This window comes from Pyxicephalus adspersus, chromosome 4 (genome assembly GCF_032062135.1).
Source record: "Pyxicephalus adspersus chromosome 4, UCB_Pads_2.0, whole genome shotgun sequence".
NCBI lineage: Eukaryota > Metazoa > Chordata > Amphibia > Anura > Pyxicephalidae > Pyxicephalus > Pyxicephalus adspersus.
This window is the reverse complement of record NC_092861.1, coordinates 124056046-124075089: the sequence shown is the minus strand read 5'-3', so window position 1 is coordinate 124075089 and position 19044 is coordinate 124056046. Positions and strand designations below refer to the sequence as shown.

Sequence of the window (19044 nt, the reverse complement as noted above, 5' to 3'; positions counted from 1 at the left end):
CGTGTATATATTTGACACTAACTCACTGTAGTTACTGGGGCCACACACACACATCAAGTCCCTTTAGTGGAACTAAACCCGCTATACTCACTTGTCCCCTTTCTGTCATACCTTATCCCTTCTCTTTCTGCAGACGTTCTTCAGCCCTCTTGATTGGACGGGCTGTAATGAAGTAACTCCCGCGCAAAGCAATTGAATTATTTCCAGCACACGCAGCAGGAAGCCGGGGTTGCTGGGTATACTGACAACCAAAGCTCAGCTTTTTCTGACAGATACCTGGAACAATCGGGCAGATAGCAGGGTTTATTTCAGAAGGGACATCGTCTGTCCCTTTCTGCAATAATGACCTGCCTGTAAATTTATAATTGAATACCGCATTTATGTTAATGTTTTAAAACCTGCATTTACCTGTTTTAGTTTCTGCATTTAAGTTGCTAAATGTATATGATAGCAGATACTTTTGTTCCATACACATGCACACTCTTCTTTTCATGTTAGAAGTTGGTCCAATTAAAAACGGCTTGACAGAAGCCTTTATTAACGTTGCAATCTCATAAAGATCCTGACTGCCAAAAACTGTAATGTTTGTCACCAAGTTTACTCTGGAGTCTAGTTTCTTTTTAAAAGCAACTTAAAGGAACGGTGTTGTAAAACATGTTTAAATGTATCCTAAATGCTTTGTTACCTTTTTTATATATTCAGTAGTGCTGAACAATTCTCAAGTCAATAAAACTAAAGACTGTTGGGAGACTTAAGCTACGTACACACTTCCAATTATTATCGTTGGAAAACGAACGACGAACGATCCTGCACGATATCTACGAACGATCGTATAGCACCGATCCTGCACATAGAGATAACGACACGATCGTTCATAGATATTGTACACACAATAGATACGATCGTTTGAGCGATAGAGAAACTATGTGCACGACAGGAAAGTGAACGAACGTTCGTTCATTACGCATGCTCAGACCATGGACGATCAACGAACGACCGTACACACGAACGATGTTCAACGATCGTCGTCCAATCCGATCCGCCGGTCCGGTCGTTCGTTTCCAACGACTTTCCTCGTTCGTCGGCGTCGTTGGTTACTTTTTTACGAACGATTTTTTGCCCAATCGATCGTTCGTCGTTCGTTTTGAACGATAAAAATTGGAAGTGTGTACGCACCTTTACACTTTTGGGTTTTTTAATCTCATGGATGAACCGCACCTTTTACTGATTGCTTCCTCTGAACTCGCATTATCACTCTCCTACATAAGAGGTTTTTTTTCCTGAATGGTTAGATTCCCAGCAGATAGTTTTGGTGTTAAGTGTTCCGCAGCAGTGGCACCAAAAAAGATGTTTACAGGCTTTTTCAAAGGTAGCAATTGTTTCAGCAAATACTGTTCAAGAAAAGGATGTTGTAAAGCAATAATGGATTTAAACAGTACTGACATGTACTCTGATAAATCATGTAGAGCTGTGAATCTTGCTGTCTTTAGTAGCAAAGTTATAGTTATTGCATAATATTACAAATTACTAACAAAGTGTGTGTTAATATGGTATGCAGTCATAAGTGGGGGCATGTGGACATCACTTGCATTATTATGTCTATTTGGAAAAATAAATGTAGGTTTTCCCATTCTCTGCCCCCTCCATAATGAAATATAACTTTTACAATCTCCATAATGTCAAATAGAAGTCCAACACAATCTCTCTTTTATTGGCCATGACAGATGGTTACAGGTTTGACTGCATTCATAGGAATAGAAAATTACTATTAGTGTTTCTTAATAATTTCTCTTAGACTGCTTTATGAATCCAGGAACAAAAGCTGAATTAACTAATTTGGCATTTTGATATATCTATACTTTTGCTTTGTCTCAAAACACTTTAGTATTTTACTGAGACACTGCCAAGAAAGTATTTTAACCTGCTATTTGGCTTCAGGTCCATAGCAAAGGAACTCGCAGATTGGCTCATCAGCAATAATGTGGTGGAACACATTTTTGGACCAAATCTACACATTGAGGTTAGTGTAATATTTTATCCCGTTAGATGTTTTTTTCTTATTCCTTGTTTACGTTTCTACATGTATAAGATTTTTTTTTTTTTTTTTATCCAGATCATTAAACAGTGCCAAGTTATCCTAAATTTTCTAGCTGCGGAAGGGCGATTAAGTACTCAGCACATTGACTGTATCTGGGCAGCTGCACAGGTTAGTTTACATTTAAATATGTGTGTATGTAAAATTTATATATATATATATATATATATATATATATTTTGTGTTGTAGGTATTTGAAGTATCCTCCTACATACCATACCTTTCTATTCGGTTTTTATTTTACAGTTGAAACATTGTAGTCGCTATATCCATGATCTGTTTCCCTCATTGATTAAAAATTTGGATCCTGTGCCTCTGAGACATCTTTTGAATTTGGTATCTGGCCTCCACCCCAGTGCACATACAGAACAGGTAAGTGGAGTAAGAAAGCAGGATTCATTCCAAATTTGCCTGGGTAACGACTTGCAGGCAAACTTCCCATGTTTTTTATTATCCAATACAACTTTTATTCACTAATTGTCTTGGGCAGTGCATTTTAATAAATGTCTACTTTTTGAAGTCCTCAGGTTATAAAAAACAGCATTCTTGAAACTAAAATACATGTTTTAAAAGGCAACAAAATGATTGGTTTGGGTAGTTTTTTAACAGTTTGGATCATCGTTTTTATCAGTATGTAAACAAATTGTTTGCTAGTCAGCACTTTAATGATGATGACAATAAAGTTAAAGGAAATTAGAATTAGTTTATTTAACTTAAGTTGCAACTAACCATTCTTTCTGTTTTGAAATATGTATGTATGTTTGGGGTTTTTATGTTTACTTGGGGGGGTGTTAAGATTGACATGGTTAAGGGACAGCAGCAGTTAAAACCCTGAATGGTTCAATAATGACACAGACTTTAATTACAGTTTAGTATGTCAGTTGAAGATATGTATACAGGGTTCATATATATCATCAAAAGGTCTCCAGAAGGCATGCATAAATTAGGCCCTACCTGCTGGCTCAAAGGAGATGGCATAATATTAAAATGCATTATTTTTATACTAGTTTTTTGATCCTGACTGGGATATTCAAATTTACTATCATTTTACTTTGCAAAGGTAGCATAGTGTAAATCAACCCACGTTTTTTTAGCAGAACTACGAGGGGGGTGCTGAGAAGTTCCTGGCTTTGCCAAGAAAGAAGAGAGTTATGAAATACCACATTTTTTCAACATATTCCCCCCTGAGACTGATGCACTTGGTACAGCGTAGTTGCAGCCTTTCTGGACTGTTCAAATAAAAGTCCTGAGGTTGGGCCGCAAACCAGCTCTCCGCAGCATCTTTGACGTCAGAAATGTCCTCAAAACGTTGCCCCTCGGGTGTTTCTTCAAATACGGGAACAGATTATAGTACGAAGGGGCCAGGTCAGGTGAGTAGGGGGGATGGTGGACCAATTGGAAACCCGAAGGTGTTCAATTTGGCCGCCACAACGTTGGACGTGTGCGCAGGTGCAATTTCCTGCTAAAAAAGACATCCTAAGTCACTAACCTAGCCAAAAAGTCCTGTGCAGCATCAAAATGGGCCAAAACAGCTTTGGATGCTTCAACTCGGTCCTTCTTCTGATCACTGTTCAAATATTTGGGCACCCACTTCGCTGAAAGCTTGCACATGTCTAGGTGAGTGGTGATAACAAACCCAACACGATGTATTGAGATGTCAAGTATCTGGGCTATCTTTTTTGCTGGTATTCGCCCGTCCCCAATAATCAGCTCGTGGACAGCATCGCAGGTTGCCAGGTCAGTTGAGGTTGGGGGGCGCCCACTGCGAGGCTCATCTTCAACGGTGAAATTCCCAGTCTTGAAACAAGATATCCAGGTTTTGACAGTGCTTCAGGAAGGACACTTCTCCCCCAGTGTTTGTGACATCTCAGTGTGAATGTCCTTTGCTGGACTTTCCCTGGAGAAACAAAAACTTCATGACGGCCCGTATCTCCAACGACATGAAACTTGCTTGTGCCTCTGCCATCACAGCTTCTCACTAAAAGAAAAAACAGTTTAAGAATCGTAAAGACCTGATATTTGCACAGTTACATACTAAGATATTAGCCTGTCATATGCCCCCACTCATTTTTCTATTCATCTGGAGGGGGCAAAGCCAGGAACTTTTCTGCATCTCCTCGTATTCCCTATTTTCAAAATAATCAAGAAAACCTTACCTACGTGATCGCCATTACTTGACCCCCATTCCATCGCAGGTGCCGCTATTATCTTCCTTTTCCTTCATTGACCTTTAGCTATCTTTTTTTGGCCAGGATAATGTGACTCCCGTGCATGACCTTTTTCAGTCCCAGCTGCCGCCAGGGAAGCTGGAATGTGCTGGGTTTTCTGGCTGCGCAGCTTGTTGGTTTTTGATAGTTTAGGGAGTGATCAGACGGGTAAGTGTGTTTTATTGCAAAAGAGACATTACCTGTAACTTTCTGCAATAAAATCCTGTCTGGCAGTATTCTTCCATAAGGCTTGGATACAGGCCTTAGCTGCATTGAGAAGCTGTCTCAAGAGAGAGTTACTATAGCACCTGCGGTACATGTCCGAAACATGAAGAAGTGCCAGGGCCGGATTGCCCCTTATATCCACTTCTGTAAGCTTTAAGATAATATTAGCTTCCGAACTCCAATATAATTGTAATTTTGAGCATTCCCAGAAAACATGCAGTAGCATACCCTGTGTGTCGCCACATCTCCAGCAGGTGCTATCCGACCCCGGGAAAATCTTAGAAAGCTTCACCGGTGTCCTGTACCAGCGAGTGGCCAACTTGTAGTTGGTTTCCTGATATTTGTTGCAAATGGACGCCTTATGACAGAAATAGAGTAACATATCTCTCTGGGCTTCAGTAAAACAAGTGTCCAAATCAGCTTCCCATTAGGATACAAATAAAGGGAGTTATGGCGTATATACAGATAACAGGGTTTGATAAGCATGGGAAAGTGTACCCCGTTCAGGTTGACCAACTAGTTGTACACAAGTCCTCTAGAGGAAGATCACCCACCTTTTAACCAATATGTAAATGTTTGTCATTGTATTAAATAATGTGCAGATAAACTTTTACTCATGAGTCATACATTTTCTAAGTGAACCCAATGCGAAAAATGTATTGGGTTCGAGTGTTCTCACTAGCCCCTTTTAGCCAGACGCACAACCTGGCACATTTTAGTAACCACCCAGCTGTTTTGGGTGGTTACTGAATAGTCCATAAAGTGTATCTACTTGATTGAATTATGTCTTTTTTTTTCAACCTGAATAACTATGTAATTATGAATTTTGGTTGAAAGTTGGGGTAATGTAAAATATTTAAATATTTTTATACAGTATTTTCCCCAGAAAAAAAAAATTTAGGCCGATGGGAGAAAATTGTAGGCGGGTGTGGGTCCCTGTATTGTGATCCGAATCTTCAGTAACTACCCAAAAACAGCCGGGTGGTTACTGAACAGTGCTGGGTGGTGCACCAAGCTTAAAGGGGCTGAGGGGAACACCGATATGTAAAAACAGAAATAAATGAAACCAACTCATTTTGAAAATAATAGTTATAAGGGACAATGTGATGTTGGGGTTGACTTAGCTTTTTATTAACTCTTAGTTTATCCTAATAAGGCATTAAATAAAACAACAATATTTAAATTAAAAAAAATTTGCTTTTTGTAGTATTAAGGATAAAGTGTATAAAATGTGTCCAGATGCATGCACAATGTTATGCACAATGTTATCTCCTTTTGTTATGATACAATTGAAGACTTTTTCTAGGTTCTTACTAGTTCAAGTTTTTGTTAAATAAAGAACTGAAACTTTATGTGTCTGGGCAGTGCTTTTGTGTCCTTTGATCATGAGCCACTAATATTCTAAAAGGAAGTTATTTCTTTTTTTAGACTTTGTATTTGGCCTCAATGTTGATTAAAGCCCTGTGGAACAATGCACTAGCAGCTAAAGCCCAGCTTTCTAAACAGAGCTCCTTTGCATCGTTACTGAATACTAATTTACCAATGGGCAACAAGAAAGGTGAGTCAGTGGCAACTGTCACAGTGTCTTTTTTTATCTTCATTTGAAATATTTGATATTTTCATTAATACTGAAACAATCAAGGTCTATGCTTTACATTTTTTTCCATCATGTTTACGATTTTATCACGTTGCTAAACTTCTTATATGAGAAATAATGCTGTGATATCTACTAATAAAAATAATAAACCTTTACAAATGTTTTTAGGATCGCCAGCAGGTAGTCCTCAAAGTAGCGACAACAGTGACACTCACCACAGTGGCGGAAGTGACATGGAAATGGATGAACAAATATTGAACAGATCTAAGCATGTACAGCAGCGACTTTCAGATACAGAGGTATTGGTTTTACATTTTAATGTACCCTTGTAGCTGTGCTAGAATGAAGTTGTCATTTCTCAAGATAAATGTAAACAAACAAAAACAGTGCCCCAATATTTTGCCCAATTGTTGAGCTGCAGGGCATCATACAGTGGTTTCTGCACCAGAAGTTAAGCGTCCCATCCCTCAAACACACAGAAAGGAAGATGTAAAGTTTTCCAATATTATCCTATTCTTTAATCTGCTGTGGATTGTCCATGTCTAAGGCAGCGTACAAATACTCAATTATTGTCACTGGAAACGATCTTTCATGATAGATCCCACCAACAAAGGACTGATAGATGAACAAACAAGTGTTGTATACTCGCAGCACCCCATTATGCTCTTCTCCCTTCACTTCTATTGCAATTGCTCGTATATCTTTCATGGATCTGTCAGGACGGATTCACGAACAACATCGAGCGACCTTTGCACAGGTCAGATTCTCGCCCGAGATGAGCATGATCATTCGTATCGAGCATGAATCATCTGACGTGTACATAGCCTAACCGATACCTCTTTATAAACTCTTAAATGTACTTCATCATTTTAAGGGGCAATTAATTTGTACAATATGTAATGCTCAAGTCAATCAGATGTACCCTCCCCTCCCTCTCCTTGGCACCACCGAACATGTTCATCATGGTGTTTTTTCTGGGTTTGAGATCTTCACCCATCTTCATTGCCCAGGCCAGAATGATGCACCTTCTGCACACAGGTGTACATTCATTCTAGCAGCTAGGTGCTGAACATGTACATTTAACCGTACATGTAATTTGGTGTATATTCTAGAGAAGATTGCAATAAAGATTCTGCATCCTTTAACTCTTTTCTTTCCTAAAGAGAAAATCAGATTTGTTTTACTTATTTAGGGTAACAGAACACATTTACCATAGTTTAGTTGTATTTTAAGATTAAGTTATGAGTCTTCCTCTGATTTTCTCTGGGGATACTGAAGGTTGGACCACAAGTCTTTTGCAGCTTCAACATTAGTAATTTCCAGAGTTTTTACTCATTCAACCCCGTACTAGGAGGGCCTACAGATCCATATTTTGAAATGCCTGCAAGTTTTTGGTGCAGTCCTTAACCCATATGTTTTTCAACTTATCAGGAGTCCATGCAAGGGAGTTCAGATGAAACGGCGAACAGTGGTGAAGATGCCAGCAGCGGACCAGGGAGTAGCAGTGGGCACAGTGATGGCTCAAGTAATGAGGTCAATTCCAGCCATGCCAGTCAATCCGCAGGCAGCCCGGGCAGTGAAGTTCATTCTGAAGACATAGCAGATATGGAAGCCTTAAAAGAGGAGGAGGAGGAAGAGGAGGAGGAGGAGGAAGAGGAGGAGGAGGAGGAAGAGGAGCATTCTCACAACACACCAAAAAGCAGCAGAGTAGTGGACCTACAGAAGAGAAAGTTGGAGTCTCAAGCGGGTATTTGTTTGGGGGAGCCCCAGGGGACAACGGATATTGGTGCAACAAGCAATGGCACATGCAAGGACCTGGTTTTTAATTCAGAGTCTGTTCAACCAGGTGATAGTCGCATTCGCATCCTGGATGCCTGCTCCCATTCAGAAGAGCCTGAGCATGACATGACGGGGGAGATGAGTGGTGGCCATATGCAAGGTTCTCATGACACGTGCATCGCCCGCAGCGGAGACTTCCTGGGAGAAGCTATCGGGAATGAGCTGTTCAACTGCAGACGGTTTATCGGCCCTCAACATCACCACCACCACCACCACCATCATCATCACCATCATCATCACCACCACCACCATGAGGGGTATGTTGTTTTAAAATTTTGCTTATAGTTAAGAATACTTAGATTTTTGTTTTTTAAAATTGTCAAAAGCAAAATACTGATGTAATGCTCTAAGGGATTAATATTCTCTGGATTAACTACTTTTTTTTTTTTTCTAATGTTTTTTTTTTTTTTATATATGATACTTGCTTTGGTAATTTCAAATCTGAAATATCATGAACTGATCATTTGGTATAGTGTCTTGTTTCTCTGTTTTATGATTAGTTTATGCTTTTAGATCTGATCCACTGACCCACTTGCCAGTATGGGCATTACTTCATTCCTTCTAACTTTCAGGCACATGGTAGATGACATGTTAAGTGCAGATGATGTGAGTTGTAGTAGCTCACAAGTAAGTGCAAAGTCTGAGAAAAACATGGCGGACTTTGATGGTGAAGAGTCTGGCTGTGAGGAAGAACTTGTTCAGATCAATTCCCATGCTGAGCTGACCTCACATCTCCAGCAGCACCTTCCCAATTTGGCTTCTATTTACCATGAACATCTGAGTCAAGGTAAGTGTTCTTTATTGCATGTTCATTGTAGTGTTTGTGTTTATAGATTTTTTTGTCTTTGCACCCCTCTTAGCATCATTGTACATGTGGTCACTTTTTAATGTGGATATAAACTATATTTATGATCTTTTATATTTGCTTCTTTTAGCCTATACCATTTAAACCAATCTACTACTGTTAATTTGTGTAATGCAAAAAAAAAAAAAAAAAAAAGCCCTTCCAGTTTAGAGTTTCCATCCCTATTTTGGGATTACAGGTAAACAGTACTTTTGTTCTTGGAGGTGAGAGATGCTAGGTATGCCTCTGGGTATTGTAAAATAGAAATTTTACTCTAGTTATTTTGTGCTGCTATATATACTTTTGTTATTAGTCATTTACTGGCAGTATCGTTTATTCAGTGTATTTATATCAATTTTCAGGTCCCTCTGTACATAAACATCAGTACAACAGCAATGCAGTGATGGACATCAACCTGGATAATGTTTGCAAGAAGGGGAACACTCTCTTATGGGATCTTGTTCAAGATGAGGATGCTGTAAGTTCTTGGTATATTACCAGTAGAAAAACAATGAATGCTCAGGCATTGCATGTAACCTGGTCATGTAACCTTGTATGCTGCAGGTTCATCTGTCTGAAGGTTTGATAAATGAAGCGGAGAAACTTCTTTGTTCCTTGGTTTGCTGGTTTACAGACAGGCAGATTAGAATGCGTTTCATTGAGGGCTGCTTGGAAAATCTTGCTAATAACAGGTAGGGGGAAACTAAAATATTTATCATTTGTTGCCGGTACTTTGAATTCCACATAACTATATGAATATGATCGAATATGGAATGCATTTGAATGCACAGATTAAGCTGCTCTGTTATCTATCACGTTTTATGACTGCATATGTATAAAACACCTAAATAATGAACTACTATAGAAATGTTTATTTCTCCTAAATAGGCAAAATATACCTGTTGATTATTCCATAAATCTTGTGAGCTCTATCTATACTGTCTGTTGTGCTTTGTAATTTGTTACATTGTTTCCCAATAATGCTGGTGTAATAGGAACAAGGGGAAGGTATTTTGTTAGTGTTCATCCTGACAACACTAACTGTAGGAAGGAAAAAGGATGAAAATGAATGTAGCCATCAGATCTGAGGCTTTAGATATTCTGTACGGACCAACCCTACCACAGCAGATTTTAGTCATGAGTTGGTTCTGTTGGAAGCTTACAGTGGCTGAGAGAAAAACGAAATCTCCACTCCAGATTCTCCTTACTCTGCTTCCTTCCGTCATGCATGAAATCTTACTCCCAATTTATTAATTATTGGTGTTTTTTTTATAAAGTAACCAAATGATACTATGTAGGCACCTGAGCAATGTGGCACTGAATATTCCTTGGCCACAGGATCCCGGAAATAAAATTTAAACCGGGTACTATAGCCAAATAATAAAATGTTCATTTTAAAGTAACTTTTTAGGGACTTTTTAAAATGTAATTTTAATTTAAAATTAAAGGTACACAGTAAAAGGATTTTTTTTTTTACTTTGTCATTTCTAGGTCTGTCGTTGTGTCTCTCAGACTACTGCCTAAATTATTTGGAACTTTTCAGCAGTTTGGCAGCAGTTATGACACCCACTGGATCACAATGTAGGTTTTTATTATTATTATTACAGCAAATGTAGCATGATAAGAAAATTGAAAGTATCTTCTCACCCTTATTAAGTTCATTAAATCAGTATGGTATATATAAAAGCTTGATCGATTTTAATTGTAAATTATCAGCTGCTCCACCTGCTGGCAAACTCTGGGCTTGCATTTATAACCAAAAAGCTTGTTGCTTTGATGGTGGCAAATACAACTCATGAGTCAGATCAGGGGGCTTTTTTCAAAGGAGTTTTAGAAGGTGTGGGAATCCCTGCATGTACAGATTTATACTTTTTTATGTGAAAAGTCTTAGAATGTTTATTTTTTTTTTTTTTTTTTACCTGTTTAATTACCTCAGTTGTCCTCAGCACTCATTAAGTTTTTTTCCAAGCACTCTGCTTATATACCACACCCCATGCCAGTGCAATTTCTTAGCAATTAAATGTCATTGCACAAAACACAAAAATTACAGAAGTTGGCCAAATAATGTTTTTTTTTTTATTATAAAGAATAACTACTAAAGATATTGGAAAACTAGACAGGGCACCTTTATTCTTGATAAAATTAGACATGCTTGTCAATTTCTGAATACACAGTTAAATATATTCTGAATGTTTGTTTTTCATTTTACTCTGTTCTACTTTATGCATGAGATATATTATCCCTATTATAGGTGGGCAGAGAAAGAACTCAACATGATGAAACTTTTCTTTGATAACCTGGTTCACTATATCCAATCAATCCGTGATGGAAGGCACAAACATGTTTTGTAAGTGTATAAATAGCAAACGCACTAACCATGTAAAGGAAATGTCAATGTTCAATTTAAGTTGCTGTGATGCTTTGTGTGTAAAATTTTTACAGTTCTTTATGTTCAAAGCGCAGCTTCACTTGCATTTCATTGATTTTGGAAAACTGAATTACAGTGTCTTGGATCACAAAAAAGTAGCCTCTAACTTTACAGGTTTTAATAAATGTTTGCTATTCACAATAGGGAAAAAATATTTTGAAGATGATCAAGTGTGAAAACCAAACTTTTCTGTAGTAAAATGCAAATAAGGCTTTTTTAAAAATCTTTTGCCCAGTTTTGTGTTATATTTTTTTAAATGTGATTTAATGCATTTGTTTTTTGTCCTCTAATTTATCATTTTACTTTACAGGTACAGTCACAGTGCGGAGGTTCAAGTACGGCTACAGTTTTTGACTTGTGTTTTCTCAACACTGGGATCGCCAGACCATTTCCGTATGTGCTTTTAATTATAATGTTTGTAATGGATGCAATGGCATGTGTGTTCCCGATATTTGTTATTTCGTCACCATACAGAATAGGATCACTGAAGCAGTTGGGTGCTGGGGGATGTTATATACTAATACCAATACCTGTTCCAGTGACAGTTGTTAGAAGCAGGATTTCTGCTCACTTGAGAAAAATCCCTTTCTCTGCTTAAGGAATAGACAGAAATGTAAACTTGGCTGACATTCTTATCACTTCCTGCATAGAAGTATTTACTTAGCATAATTGTTTCTTATAGATATATGTTGTACCAAATGTAAGCAGTTTATTTTTTACAGGGTTAAGTTTAGAGCAGGTAGATATCTTATGGCACTGCCTTGTAGAAGACCTGGAGTGCTATGATGATGCATTACACTGGTTCCTAAATCAGGTGCGCAGCAAAGACCAGCATGCCATGGGGATGGAGACCTATAAACATCTATTCCTGGAAAAGGTATTTCAGCTGCATAGTGTGTTTTTTTTTTTTTTTGTGTTCTACTGTGTCAGTTATGTTCTATAATACAATTCTTTTTATATGTAGATGCCCCAGCTAAAACCAGAAACAATCAGCATGACAGGACTAAACCTGTTTCAACACCTTTGTAACCTTGCCCGTCTAGCAACCAGCGCTTATGATGGTGGTTCGAATTCTGAGGTGAGTTATGGATACACTTCATAGTAAGGCTTCATAAACAGCAGTGATTGAATTTTGTTACACCAAGAAAAATTATAGCTGATGCAATACTCTCTGCAATCGCAAATCTATATTTACTGTGATATACACACACTTAAATATTAACCTGTCTGGATTTTGTATTCTGTGCTTTATATTTGCTTCCATAAATTATGGAAGTATTGCTGTTTTATCTCACAACTTGTTGAGGGTCCATTAGTTGAAGATGCAGTTACCAGTTTGTTTTAATCTTTCAGTTGTGTGGCATGGACCAGTTTTGGGGCATTGCATTGAGAGCCCACAGTGGAGATGTAAGCCGTGCTGCTATCCAGTATATCAATTCCTATTATATCAATGGTAAGGGCTATATGAACTGTCGCAGGAGTTCATTTTTTGATAAGTAGGCCATAAATATTTGTTATTAATGTGAATATTTACTTTCAGGAAAAACAGGACTAGAAAAAGAGCATGAGTTTATTAGCAAATGTATGGAAAGCCTTATGATTGCGTCTGGTAATCTTGAGCAGGATGCACAGTCAAGCCTCACCATTATTGAAAGAGGACTGCTAATGCTAAAAACACATCTTGAAGCTTTCAGGAGACGGTAATACACATTAAATTCATCTACCAGTTATGTGAATCTGCTTAGAGATTATACTTTGTAGATTATTTTGGCTAAAAAACATGTAAGAGGATCACACATGTATCACAATGTGTCAGAAAGCCACATATAAAATGTGTCTAAAGTAAACAACATAAAATTAATTCTAGTTTTCCGGTAAAATTTAATCAAAATGTCACTGTTTAAGAATACATAATCAGGCAAAGTCCCCTCTGCAAATATTTCTTCTTATATGCCTGATTGCTCCAGATTTCTGACAAAAAGCATAGCTGCACATTTACAGCGCCAGCTTTGGTTGTTAGGATACCCGGCATTCCTGACTTCCTCTGCACGTGCTGGGAATTAATGAACTCCCACCCACCATCAAGCAGGAAATGAAAAGAGAAGATGGTGCAAGAGAATGAGAATGAGCGAGTATGGTTAAGTGGTTTAGTTCCCATTTAAAAGTGAACTAAACTTATAAATAGTAACTCTGTAAAAATATAATTTTGTATAAATATGAGTGATGTTTGCAATACATAGCTTTGTGGTGCCTTTGGAGTGAGGATACGTTTACCTTTCTTTTGTTTTTGAATCATTTTTTACTTTAGTAAATAGCTATTGGAAGTACCCTAAAAAAGTATTTAACTCCTAACATAGTTTTTTTTTCTGCCTTCATATAATCTAAATCTTTTTAGATATTCTGATAATGCTTAAAAAAGTAATTAACTTGAATGTGTGTCAGCATGGAAGATCATTTGTCCCTTCACATTTCAGCAATTCTGTAACAATGCAACAGCTTGAGCCTTATTTTTGGGGGTGATTCATATTGATGGGTGAAAGCACATTATTGCATGTTTTACATGCATTGCATTAGCCCTTAAAAAATGGTGCAGGCTAGAAGAGTTCTTCAGTCGTTCACATTTATGCAGTGTGGTGCCTTACAACACATTTTCACTGCAGTTTGTTAGGGTGCTATTCTAAATTAAAGGTAATGCAGGGTACTGCTGTACATGCTTTGTTGTGCATTTGTGGGGATAAACTGTGAAAAAACATGCCTTTCCACAATGCGCCAGTCTGAACTAGCCCTTACACAAAAAAAAAAAAAAAAAAATACACAAAAATGAATATTACTCATATTATCAAAAAATGAGGATTGTTTTGTGTTTGGCACTCTTTATTCCAAGCAGATAAATATTTCAACTTCCTTGACCATCAAATAATTTGCGGTACCATTGGTCAACTAACTCAAAGCTCTAAACTTGAATTTTACTGCAAAGAAAAAAAATCTTATGTCATTTGGAGGATGGACAATAAGAACTTGCTTTTTCTTTGCAGCCTGTCACCTTGGGTTGGTAATCCTATAGCTGTAAATATATTGTAATGGCCCAATTCTCTTTCCTATTAAGGTTTGCCTACCATCTAAGACAATGGCAGATTGAAGGAACTGGTATCAGCAGCCACCTGAAAGCACTGAACGACAAGCAGTCATTGCCTCTCAGAATTGTTTGCCAACCTGCAGGACTTCCCGATAAGGTCAGGATACAACCACCTTTAATAGAAAAATGTTTCTGCGTTTTCCATAGCTCATTTTTGTGTTTTTTTTTTTTTGTTTTTTTTTTATAGATGACCATAGAAATGTATCCAAGTGACCAGGTAGCAGACCTGCGAGCAGAGGTTACTCATTGGTATGAAAATTTACAGAAAGATCAGCTAAATCAACAGCCTCAGCTTCAAGAATTTGGACAGAGCAGCCGCAAAGGTGATTTTCCTGGTGAGCAATGATGACTGCCCACTGACATCGTAGCATTTGGGCTTTACAGATTTTTGTATATAATTGTTTTGATATTGTAAATAGCTACTACAGCTATACATTTTAATACGTTGTAATCTGAGTCTTTTGTTAAAAACGATTTGCAATGAATAAGGAACGTTTACACTGAACAGTATACTCTTATTCTTTTCTTCTTGAGATGTTCATTATTTCCATAGGTTTTAGGGCTGTTTTTAGGCAAGTTTAGAGTGCCAAAAGAGCTGCTTTTAATTATTTCACATCAAACGCTAACTCTTTGTCCCTATTAGCTAGCTCCTGGAAAATTTCCAAACTCTTGCCCCTGTCATTTTTAAATGGACTTTAATAACTGATGTATGCTTTAGGGCATCATAACTATAAGTGAGCATCTGAAATCAATTTGGAGTGTTTCATCCGTAGTGGAAAATTTTGTTCAATATTCTGATTTTGATGCCTGGAGAAACAGCTGAATTGGCTAACGTTAACTGAGTAATTTTTCTTTGTATAAAGGCCACATCATTGTTGTGCTAAGTGTAACAGACAATGGTTATAATTAAAAATATTGTTCTATTTACCTAAAACAGAAAACAGTTATTTAATTCCTTTTTTACAAGCTCTATATGTATGAGCTGAACTAGATGTAGATAATTATGTTTGTGTAATCTTTATTAAGTTTCTATGTGTATGGACTGTGAAGATGTGATGCAGGTCTAGTGGTATGAATGAGTGATGCATTGCTAATAGAGGGCAGCAGGTTAGGTGTAGTGAGTGTGTGTGCTAAGTGTAATGGTAAGAGTAGAGTATTAGGAACGTGCAATAGTGTGTGAAGTAAAGAACCAAGTGGCAGCAAAGGGGGTGTCTTTGGCTAGCGTGTTAGGTTCATACTGTATTCAATGAGTGAAGAGGCAGTGGGCTAGGTGTTATGCTGAGAGCAGAGCATGTTAGCACCATAAGTGTGGAAAGTGGCAGTATACAGTGTTAGCAGGTTCCTTTGTCAAAATAAAATCCCAGCAACACCAGCTATACTGTCATTACTTCTGACTACACATTAGCAGCACCTGAACTCTTTTCTTACCAGTAGATTGAACAGCATGAGGTAAGCACAGTCAACCCCACAGTGTGTACGGAATACTTGGAATGAGGCACAGGAACTCAGGCAGAGAATGTTTTTGTTGGGGGGGGTTCCTGTAAAGATTTAAAATGGGCATCCTTGCATGGGTCTCGTAAGTTTTAGCTCAAACTCCAACACCTGCCCCCATGGTTTTTATTAGCTGGGAGCTGTGCTTAGTCCAGTGTAAGTGAACAACAGAGGATTGCAGTGAAATTTCACTGGCTGTAGTATCCATTCTTGGGGTGTAATAGTTCAGTGCTCTCCCCGGCCCCTTTTAGCAACGGGGCCGCTGTTTTGGAAGGAATGCTGTAGTTGTGTATTGAAGCCAGAGAGAGGAAGCAGTACTCGTGGAAAAATTGTGAATTCTCATATTCAGAAAAAAAACTATTTTCCACGTCTATATATGTTGGACAGAAAATATTTTCTTGTCCTAGAAACCTACTGTGTTGTCATTACAGCTTTTTTTGCAACATTATCATTTTTGTCTAACATGCATGAAACTAGTGTTTTTTCCCCCTAAAGGTGGTCTTATGGGTCCTGTGCGAATGATTTCATCCGGTCATGAGTTAACAACAGATTATGATGAAAAAACGCTCCATGAACTGGGATTTAAGGACATGCAGGTACGTAATATTAATTGCCAACTGTCTATTTCTCTGTTTTGTGCTTTCTTCTGTCTTGCTTTTTATGAAAAGTTGTTTGCATAATACATGATAAATATCAATATCAGATTTTAGAATAACGGAACTGATATGTGCCAGCCATGTATCTAAGATCTTTCAACTTCTTTTAGATGGAAAATATTTTTTTAAAAGTAAAACCACAACGCCACTTGCCTTATTTCAAATTCAAGTTCAGGGGATTAATTTTTGGGCTTGGTTACTTCATATTTTTCTGTTTAGCCCTTAAGGTTTTGTTTTTTGTTTTTGTTTTTTTTAATTTTCTTTCCACTGTTGTAAAGCTTAGCAATACCTAAAGAGAAATAATAAAGTGCAGCCTTACTGTATCTAATACAGTGTTTCTCCATTTTTTTTCTCCAAAGCTTTAAATGCTTTTCTGTAGTGATACCTGAGCCGTACATATTATTATTATTATTAAACAGGATTTATATAGCGCCACCATATTACGCAGCGCTGTACATTAAATAGGGATTGCAAATGACAGACTAATACAGACAGTGATACAGGAGGAGAGGACCCTGCCCCGAAGAGCTTACAATCTAGTAGGTGGGGAAATTTCACACACAAAAGGATGGGAGATATTCCATTTTTCATTTGTTAAAACAAAATTAATGATGATGCAATTATAAGTGTTGGACATATTTCTTCTACTTCAAAAAGCCACAAAACAACAAATTAAAATTGCGTATAAATACAGTATACTTGTTTGCCAATTTCAACTGTGTCATTTTAAGTTGCATTAATTGTTAGTGTTGTCCAAAGAAAGGCGATGTAACACAGAGCAGGTCAAATGCACACTAGCTTCCCTGCAAATGAGGTGTTATTTAAATTCAGGAAAATGTTGCTCATAAATAATAGCCTTTAGGTGTCCAAATTATATTTTTGTCAGTTTCTTTAAGAATTTTTTTGTGACTTTTGGCCTTCAGGTCAGGACAGATAAAAAAGTAAATATCTTCAGTGTGGATCCTTCCGCACTCTGTCTAATAAAAATAAGTTAGGTTTAACATAAATTCTTTATGTGGAAAAGAAGAAAGTAATTTATCTGACCTCTTCTTCGTCTGTTTCAGTAGTAGCTATGCAGTTTTGGTTTTCCCATCCATTTCTGTATAACTCTAATAAAAAAAGCTACAAAAGTAAACAATATTTAATAACAGTAGTTACTAGGTCAAAAAAATAAAATAAAAAAAAGTTTAAAGTTCTTACCCTTCTCTACTGTCTACGAAAATCTGAAAATAATAAGTTCTAGCTTTACGAACATTTTAATTTTAACAAAGGTAAAAGTGGAATACAAAAATTTCCAATGTGTATTGTGTAAGTTAAAGCCTTAGTTATAAAATATTGGCCATGATTATTCTGAGGGATTCATTCTTAACTTTAAAATAAACATTGGCTAAATTAAATTGCATAGCGAGATTCAGCATGTGGTCCTAGCTGTATATGTAGTTATAGTTTTCTGTTGCAAACCGACTCCCCACTCCCTTTACGTTCTTCTGTATTATGCCTTTTGTATAGTGATAATCTGGATGATCTATTAAGCTGTTTACTTGTAGGTGATCCAGGAAGCATCAAAGTCTATAGCAATAGGATATTGGTCTCTGTATAGTGTTATGGATGTTGCTTGTATAGGCATATATTTCCTAGTGTAATTCCCGCACTATCCCTAGGGAATAATATAGATTATCTGGGTGATAATTTAATTTCAAGTTTAATTTGCATGGTGAAATTTAATTTCAAGTTTTATTATGTCTGACAACATACAGAATCATACCAAATATCATCTTGGTTTTCTCAGCATTGTTAGTGTAAATAAATGTAACTAAAATTTGTATATTTGTCTGTCTTCTTCAGATGGTGTTTGTGTCATTGGGCGCCCCACGGCGGGAAAGAAAAGGGGAAGGAGTACAGCTTCCAGCATCATGCCTGCCACCCCCACAGAAAGAAAACATCCCTATGCTGCTTCTCTTGCAGGAACCTCACCTCACCACTCTTTTCGACTTGCTGGAAATGTTGGCTTCATTTAAGCCTCCATCAGGAGAAATGAATTTAGAAGATGTTGAGGTAGGATTTCATTCACTAAACTTAAAATTGAACCGTTTGAATTGTAAGTTTTACCTTATGAAATTAACTTTACAAATTGTAAAACATATTGTGTTAGATGTGCTTTGCTGTATCTTTACACCTATCAAAGCCAGAACCTCTCTACCTTTTAGCTTTCTGTTAACAGATTACTCACCATCTACACCCTGTGAGTTGCAAGTCTGGCCTGCCCAATGTAATACAGGGATGCTGGGAAATGTAGTGTTTCAGCAATAGTTTTTTTTTACCTTTTCTATTGCAAGATCACATTCAATTTACTTTTCTACTGGCTCTATTCAGAGATCAGACGAAATTGGCTGTAGTGCAGCTCACTGGCCTATAAAACTTACTTCCTGTCCACTCTTCTCTATATCATGGTTTCTCATTCAGGGTTCCTCCAGAGGTCACTAGTGTTCCTTGAGAATTAGCAATGTATGCCTCTAAGGTCAGTTT

At 37.3% G+C, this 19044-nt stretch overlaps 1 protein-coding gene across 1 annotated transcript in view; it reads left to right on the top strand.

Moving 5' to 3' along the window:
* USP34 (ubiquitin specific peptidase 34) overlaps nucleotides 1–19044 on the top strand; it is an 86203-nt gene that overhangs the window by 24603 nt on the left and 42556 nt on the right. The window contains exons 9-28 of the mRNA XM_072410272.1: nucleotides 1939–2020; nucleotides 2114–2206; nucleotides 2342–2467; nucleotides 5956–6085; nucleotides 6293–6423; nucleotides 7556–8220; nucleotides 8536–8750; nucleotides 9170–9285; nucleotides 9372–9499; nucleotides 10299–10388; nucleotides 11059–11154; nucleotides 11546–11628; nucleotides 11958–12112; nucleotides 12200–12313; nucleotides 12589–12688; nucleotides 12776–12935; nucleotides 14342–14468; nucleotides 14559–14706; nucleotides 16358–16458; nucleotides 18364–18573. Coding sequence (XP_072266373.1) covers nucleotides 1939–2020; nucleotides 2114–2206; nucleotides 2342–2467; nucleotides 5956–6085; nucleotides 6293–6423; nucleotides 7556–8220; nucleotides 8536–8750; nucleotides 9170–9285; nucleotides 9372–9499; nucleotides 10299–10388; nucleotides 11059–11154; nucleotides 11546–11628; nucleotides 11958–12112; nucleotides 12200–12313; nucleotides 12589–12688; nucleotides 12776–12935; nucleotides 14342–14468; nucleotides 14559–14706; nucleotides 16358–16458; nucleotides 18364–18573 — 3070 coding nt within the window. The remainder of the gene's footprint in view (nucleotides 1–1938; nucleotides 2021–2113; nucleotides 2207–2341; nucleotides 2468–5955; nucleotides 6086–6292; nucleotides 6424–7555; nucleotides 8221–8535; nucleotides 8751–9169; nucleotides 9286–9371; nucleotides 9500–10298; nucleotides 10389–11058; nucleotides 11155–11545; nucleotides 11629–11957; nucleotides 12113–12199; nucleotides 12314–12588; nucleotides 12689–12775; nucleotides 12936–14341; nucleotides 14469–14558; nucleotides 14707–16357; nucleotides 16459–18363; nucleotides 18574–19044) is intronic.